Here is a 7,900-nt window from a genome sequence, read left to right as displayed (position 1 = left end):
CTCTCTCTCACCCCACTCCTCCCCTCACCCCAACTCCCCCTCTCTCTCTCACCCCACTCCCCCCCCCTCACCCCACTCCCCCCCTCTCTCTCGCCCCCCTCTCTCTCTCTCTCTGTCTCTCTCTATCCTCCCCTCCCCCTCTCTTTCTCTTTCTCTTTCTCTTGCTCTCTCCCCCTAGCTCCTGTCTCTCCTCCTGTTTAAAATCTCCCTCTGGCTAAGTTTTTGCTCTCTTGTCCTTCGCTCGTCTCGTCTGGTTCAGTGTCAGGATTTGTTTCCTCCTGGGAGTGACTGCTACCTTAATGACGCTTTTTATATACAAGCTCTGATTCTGATAATTGGTGAAGAGATAAATATTTTCATAAAATGCTCTAAGAAGCTTAGAGTTGTGACTCGCTTCATAAATCTCCCCATTTTAATCATCCCCATGGAGTACATTTTACATAAACACTGGATATAGAGACTCGGAGGAAGGTGCTGAATGATTTACAGGAATGATATCAGAACTGAGTGGTTACGACTGTTGGGAAAGACAGAGCAGAATCATGAAGGTGGGGGGTGAGCTAACCTAATAGAGGTCTTTATATTCTGAGAGGGTTTGATAGGACAGAGGGAGAGGAGATTTTTCCACTGTGGGACAGTCCAAATTTAGGGATTACCAATATCAGACATTCACTAATAAATCCAATCAGGAATTTGGGAGAAACGTCTTTGCCCAGAGAGTGGTGGGAATATGGAACTCGCTCCCCCCGGGAGCGCCTGAGATGAATTTGAAGGGAGCATCGGCGGAGAAGAAAAGAGTTGACGTTTCGAGTCCTCATGACCCTTCAGCAGAACTGAGTAAAATTAGGAGAGGGGTGACATATAAGCTGGTTTAAGGTATGGGGGTGGGGTAGGGGGGGAGAAGTGGGGGGGCTGGTGGTGGGCTGGTGTGGTTGTAGGGACAAGCGAGCAGTGATAGGAGCAGATAATCAAAAGATGTCACAGACAAAAGAACACAGAGGTGTTGAAGTTGGTGATATTATCTAAACAAATGTGCTAATTAAGAATGGATGGTAGGGCACTCAAGGTACAGATAGCTCTAATGGGGGTGGGGTGAAATAAGACTAAAAGGGCATAAAAGGTATAGATTTAAAAATAATGGAATTAGGTGGGAAAAAGAAAAATCTATATAAATTATTGGAAAAAACAAAAGGAAGGGGGAAGAAACGGAAAGGGGGTGGGGATGGAGGCAGGAGGTCAAGACCTAAAGTTGTTGAATTCAATATTCAGTCCGGAAGGCTGTAAAGTGCCTAGTCGGAAGATGAGGTGTTGTTCCTCCAGTTTGCGTTGGGCTTCACTGGAACAATGCAGCAAGCCAAGGACAGACATGTGGGCAAGAGAGCAGGGTGGAGTGTTAAAATGGCAAGCGACAGGGAGGTTTGGGTCATTCTTGCGGACAGACCGCAGGTGTTCTGCAAAGCGGTCGCCCAGTTTACGTTTGGCCTCTCCAATGTAGAGGAGACCGCAAGGAATAAAAGGATATGGTGATGGGGTGGGATGAAGTGGGTTCATGTGGGAGGAGGTTCTTGTGAATCATAAACACCAGCATGGAGCAGATGGGCTGAATGGCCAGTCTCTGTGCTGTAAACTCAGTTAATTACATAATTCTTCGAGGCAACTTCTTGCAATAACAATGAGAGGTGCAAACTCTGATTTTTCCACATCTCTGATTTTCTGCACCCCCTGTTGGGGGTGATTTAACATTCCTGTGAAGCACCTCGGAACATTATTATCTTAAAGGTGCTATATAAATATAAATTGTTGTTATTGTGACAGCTTCAACTTAGTCCCTGTCTTTATCTCTCAGTGGCTGGGTATTGGCGCTGTGATAAAGACAGATGGTATTCAGCTCTGTCCAAGAGGACAAACTTTTAAAGCTGTAATGAACTCTCGATGGCCCTGATGCACCACCATCTATTCAGCCACTAACAGTGGTTATAAATCACACTAAGCACCAGGCAATGAGCAGCACTCCATGCGTGTGTTTGCACCGCATACAGTCCCCTTTGAAACATCCCCCTCCATCAGATCAGTGTGAAGACAGAGCCGATGCCATGTCCTTCTCTGCTCTGTAAACGTGACGTTGATTTATTCATCGCACCCTCTGCTGTTTTAATACAGGCCTTTCACTGGGGCTGTGAGTTCTCAGATAGCCTGGTCTTCATGACTTTTGTCAATCCTCACTCCCCAGCAAAAGAAAACTACAAAAAATTGTGGTTTATAAAGCTACTGGGTAAACAATCCCTCTTGCTCGAAGTCGCTAATGATCAGCATGTTACAGGTCATTACTGTCCGGCCATGTTTATAGGATACAGTGACTTGTAATCATGAAATTTTATCTTTGTTTCCTCCCTTCCTTGAAAGCACTGATTCTCTGCTCATGTATCGTTCCTTGAGTACCTTAACTCAAGATAATGCTCCTTTCTGCATGATCCTGCTCCTTTGGAGAAGAGTTGAAAGTTCAGAAAAGCGACAGTTACGTTCCAAAGCCCGACACTGATTAGATCATATTCCGAGAAGCTTTGACAATAGCTTTCCCCTGTGGGTGCCAAGCTTCACCGTTTTGTCTGTATTGGACAGAGAGGAGACACTTCCACTGGCGGAACAGACCAGAACTAGGGGCCATCGATATAAGATAGCTGCTAATAAATCCAGCAGGGAATTCAGGAGAGCCTTCTTTATCCAGAGTGGTGGGAACATGGAACTCCGTACCAAAGGGAGTGCCCGTGGCAAATGGTGTGGATACATTTAAGGGACGAGCTGCATAAACACATGAGGGACAAAGGAATAGGAAATAATGACATTGGGTAAGATGAAATGAGATTGGGAAGGCTCAAGTGGATCATAAACACCAGCATGGACCAGCTGGGCCTGTGTCTGTGCTGTAAAATTCTATCTTATGTACAGTTAAAATTGACAGACTGTTTGACTGTGACGGCTTCACAGCTCAGCTTAATCCTTCTGATGCCCAGGGACAAGCAGCGCCACTAACAAGAATCAACAGTGGAACCCTGTCCGATTATCACCCCTCTCCTCCCAAGGATGTGTTGTGTGTGCTGCTGTTGCTCTCTGCACTGGGATAAGTCAACTCAAAATGGACTCGATATTAAACCAGAGACCTTGCTGGGATTGTGGTTCAGTACATCATTGTCTGATGCATTTTGCCACTGAGGTATATTCAGCCCCTTTGTCTGCCTGTTCAGTCGGAGCAAGCTGCGGCACAGAGACTCCTGTTTGAGTAAGAAGAAAACATTTTTAAATGACATCTTTATATTTTGTTCCATCTAGTGGTGGCACCCAGTATTACCCCGTGAGTAAATGCTAATTGTCTCTCCCATCGTGAACTCCTGTAATTAAAATTGCACCGTATAATTATGAATGAAAACCAACTTATAAAATATAACCCAATAAGTCAGAGAGGAATCCCTGAGAAATTCAACTAGTGAAAATATAGTTTAGATCCAGAAAATATTCAGAAAAATTTATAAAATATAGTTTAGATTCATCCGATATTAGAGAGAGAGACCACATTTCACTCCCATTAATTCACTAACTGATGAGTATTATTGTTTTAGAAGTTATTATTAATGAAATGTTGTGCTCTATGGTGAATTCTGCAGGGAAAGATTTTCCTAATATTAGTTCTGTGAAGGTTGTTTTTTAATTCAGTGGAGATCTGTTGACCTCATTGGCCATTGAATGATCTCATGTGGCTGTGGTTAGTAACAGCCAGCGTTATCAGTGAGCATCTGTCATTTTATAATTAGAAAGATTTTGGTGTCTTTCCATCGAGGTGACGAGTATGCACTGGTGAAGAAACGAGTTAATACCGTAAAGATAATTACTCTGCAAAATAGCCGTTGTTGCTTAGCAATTTGTTTTTGCACGTTTGGTGCTGATCAAGTGGAAATTTATTTAGTTTGGGGAACAGACCAGTTATGGAGGGCAGGCTCAATAACAACAGGCAATCAGCAGACTCCAGCTTGCTGTCCATGTGCTGATAGCAGTTACACTCCCAAGCCTCTACATAAAGGATGCCCATGTCAGTCAGACATGGCATAATTAACTGCAGAATAGGTCTCGTTCTAAACTCCCCAACAACGGGGAGGGGGGGTGGGGAGGTGCGGTGTGGAGAGATGCCAGTTTTGCTAAAGGTGAAACTAACTGGTGAATCCATTCTTTATTAATGCGGTTGCACTTTTTCTATACTGTTCCTCAATTGTGTATTGAGCCTAACTGCCCCAAAGCACTTTTCTTAAACCCTTGCCTTATCAGCATGCAGCTGATTTTAGCCTTCATGTCACTCTCTCCATTTATATCCAGCGCACTACTCTCCTGCTTTCATATGATATCCTTATACAAACAGCTTAATGGTTAATTTAAATCTAGATATTGAATGCAACCACTTCCTCCACTGTAAATTCTTGTGTCCATGTTTATAGTGGGATCTACCCATGTAAACTTGTCACTGTAATGACAGCATCCTGCCAATAGAAGAACACCAACACTGACAGGACATAGTTACATCTAGTGTGACAAGTTTAGATAGAACATTACTAAATTAAATGTTGACATAGTAAATCATGATGCATGCAAATGTAAGGTTTTTAATTATCCAAATAGCCTGCAATTCGCATGTACTTTTCAAAATGCACGGCCAATGCGTAAGGTAAAGATCGGCATTATCCCAGCAGCTACCTCACTCAGGCTTCCATTGTCTGCCCTGTCACTCCTCTGTGATGTACTAACTCATTTCATTCCCAGTGCTAACGTGTGGTGTCAGCAGTGAGTGGAACACTGGAGAGCCTTATTATCTGGTGCAATAACTTCCCAGAAATTTTGATTTTAAGCGTGTGGGAGAGCAAGAGACCAGAAGCAAACTCATTTCAATCCATCTTTGCAAAGAGAAGCTGAACCTTTGCTTCCAGTAACGCTGCTTGTGACTGGAATTGCTGACCTAAAGTTTGACTTAATTTTGCACAGACCTGAATATCAGAGTGTGGCGGGTGGGGTGGGGTGGGGGTTGGGTGAGTGTGTCGGCGGGGGATGGGGGGGGGGAGGTTGGGTGGGGGGTGGTGGGGTGGGGTGGGGGGTCAGGTTGAATGGAGGAAGTCTGCTTTTCTGAAGCACAGAATGTTTGTACAACACTGCCTTGACCCCATTTTGGAGATAGTAACACCCCATCCACAAACATTCACTCCCTCCACCACCAACACAGTAGCAGCAGTGTGTGTACCATCTACAAGATGCAGTGCAGCAACTCACCAAGGTTTCTTCAACAGCACCTTCCAAATCCAAACCACTACCATCTAGAAGGACAAGGGCAGCAGACACATGGGAACACCATCACCTGGAAGTTCTGCTCCGAGTCACTCACCATCCTGATTTGGAAATATATCCCTGTTCCTTCACTGGCGCTGGGTCAATTTTTTTCAAATTCATTTACGAGATGTGGGTGTCGCTGGCTGGGCCAGCATTTATTGCCCATCCCTAGTGCCCTTGAGAAGGTGGTGGTGAGCTGCCTTCTTGAGCCGCTGCAGTCCACGTGGTGTAGGTACACCCACCATGCTGTTAGGGAGGGAGTTCCAGGATTTTGACCCAGTGACAGTGAAGGAACGGCCGATATATTTCCAACTCAGCATGGTGAGTGTTTGGGAAGTAATGGAGCACCTTGTACTTCGAGTTGGTAGAGGTCATGTGTTTGGGAGGTGCTGTCGAAGAAACCTTGGTGAGTTGCTGCAGTGCATCTTGTAGATGCTACACACACTGCTGCTGCTGTGCATCGGTGGTGGAGGGAGTGAATGTTTGTGGATGGGGTGCTAATCAAGCGGGGCTGCTTTGCCTTGAATGGTGTCCAGCTTCTTGAGTGTTGCAGGAGCTGCACTCATCCAGGCAAGCGGAGAGTATTCCATCACACTCCTGGCTTGTGCCTTGTAGATGGTTGGAAGTCTTCGGGGAGTCAGGAGGTGAGTTACTCACCGCAGAATTCCCAGCCTCTGACCTGTTTTTGCATCCAGAATTTCTGGTGCTAGTGGCCCCCAGGAAATTGATGGTTATGTTACTGGACTAGTGTTTCAGAAGCCTGGAATAATTTATTATACAACAATCTGACCACAACTGTACTGATAAAGTCTCATATAGTTGGAAATTTCAAAGCTGTTGATAGGAGGGTTACAGCAGGCTCAGACATTTTATTTTGCTGCCATAGAAATTTACCATTGAGAACCTCACACTGATTTGGAACAAATGTTGTGTGATATTTTATAAATGATTACAGTTTTATTCCGTTTGCCATTCCATGTAAAAGGTTCCTGATGTTACCAACATTTAGTTCAGCTAAGTTGCTTTGGTAAGAGCATTTTACACCTCTGCTGCTGCTCTTGGGGATCCATTGGGAATGGTGATTCATTGTTCTGCTATATTGTAGATCCAGCAGTGCCAGAGGAGCACCCAGGACAACGCCAGGAGAGAGAAGATAGACACTGCCCTTGAGAAAGGACCGGTAGAGAAATCTGCAGCTCAAACCACCCCTCTGGCCTCCACATGCTTAGCGACTTTGGATCAAAAGAAAGCTGACTCAGCCAAGCCTGTAACCCAAGGTGAGAGATTGTGAGTGGCTTCCTTCCCTGAACACTTTAGCTCACACGATTTATAAGGGACATTCCTTGGAAGTGCATAATTATGGGAAGTGAGAAACATAGCTGGGCTCTATAATTGCTGCGTTTTCTATAATTATTGCAAAGAGATTTTTCTGGAATTGTTTGTGTGGTGCTTTCTTGATGGCTTTTTTGTGAAGGGAGTGCTGAGCATAGCACTGAGCTCTTCAGACTAGATACTGCAGTTTCCATTCCTGTCAGAATTCAGACATTCCCAACTGGCTTGTCACATTTGGTCAAAATACTAGAAGGGGGGAGGCTGGAATCAGCCAAGGCTTGTGGCTCTGGTTGCTGTACAGTGATCCCAGCCACACTGCACATGTAGGTATGTTGGGTGAGAACAAGGGCAGGATTGCTTGTGATGTGCTCCACCATGTAGTTCAGCTGCCAGCATTCACCGTCCACCCTCACACTCTAATGGGCCCTTGGGCACAGTGGTCCCCAGGGTAATTTCTAAACCATAGATTTTAAGCGGCCTGTAGGGGCTCAAAAATTCCAGTAATTGGGTCCTCAACACAAGCAAGTTTCTGTTTGTTTTCTATTTTTCTCCCTCCCTTGCCTGAAGGTCTGGACTGTTAACCTGACCAATATTCCACCGGTCCCAACTGTGTCCTGGAAACCTTACCCACATGGCCATTTAGCACATGTGAAGCAGGTGGGAAGTTAATGGCATTGCAGCAGAACCACACCCTGTTCTCGTTTGATGTTTTACACAATCACTTTCCGGAGAACAGCCACAAGACATGGCTGGGAGGTGGATCCCCATCTAAACTCCCGACTCTCCTGCCCTCAGTCTCTCCATAATGGCTGCACCCCTCTGAGATTTGCTAACATTAACCAGAGCTGGAATTGAACTGAGGAACTCTGTGCTCGGTGTGGGGTTACCACGGTGTTACCACGGTGTGGGATTACCACGGTGTTACCACGGTGTGGGGTTACCACGGTGTTACCACAGTGTGGGGTTACCACGGTGTTACCACAGTGTGGGGTTACCACGGTGTTACCACAGTGTGGGGTTACCACGGTGTTACCACAGTGTGGGGTTACCACGGTGTTACCACGGTGAGGGGTTACCACGGTGTTACCACGGTGTGGGGTTACCACGGTGTGGGGTTACCACGGTGTTACCACGGTGTGGGGTTACCATGGTGTGGGGTTACCACGGTGTTACCACGGTGTGGGGTTACCATGGTGTGGGGTTACCA

General features: G+C 45.7%; 1 protein-coding gene across 1 annotated transcript in view; it reads left to right on the top strand.

Moving 5' to 3' along the window:
• LOC121288481 (polyhomeotic-like protein 2) overlaps positions 1–7,900 on the top strand; it is a 558,331-nt gene that overhangs the window by 507,252 nt on the left and 43,179 nt on the right. Inside the window, exons 14-15 of the mRNA XM_041207022.1 lie at positions 5,955–6,005; positions 6,467–6,638. Of these exons, the coding sequence (XP_041062956.1) occupies positions 5,955–6,005; positions 6,467–6,638 (223 nt within the window). The remainder of the gene's footprint in view (positions 1–5,954; positions 6,006–6,466; positions 6,639–7,900) is intronic.

The sequence above is a fragment of the Carcharodon carcharias genome, chromosome 15 (genome assembly GCF_017639515.1).
Source record: "Carcharodon carcharias isolate sCarCar2 chromosome 15, sCarCar2.pri, whole genome shotgun sequence".
Lineage (NCBI taxonomy): Eukaryota > Metazoa > Chordata > Chondrichthyes > Lamniformes > Lamnidae > Carcharodon > Carcharodon carcharias.
This window is presented reverse-complemented; position numbering and strand designations above follow the sequence as displayed.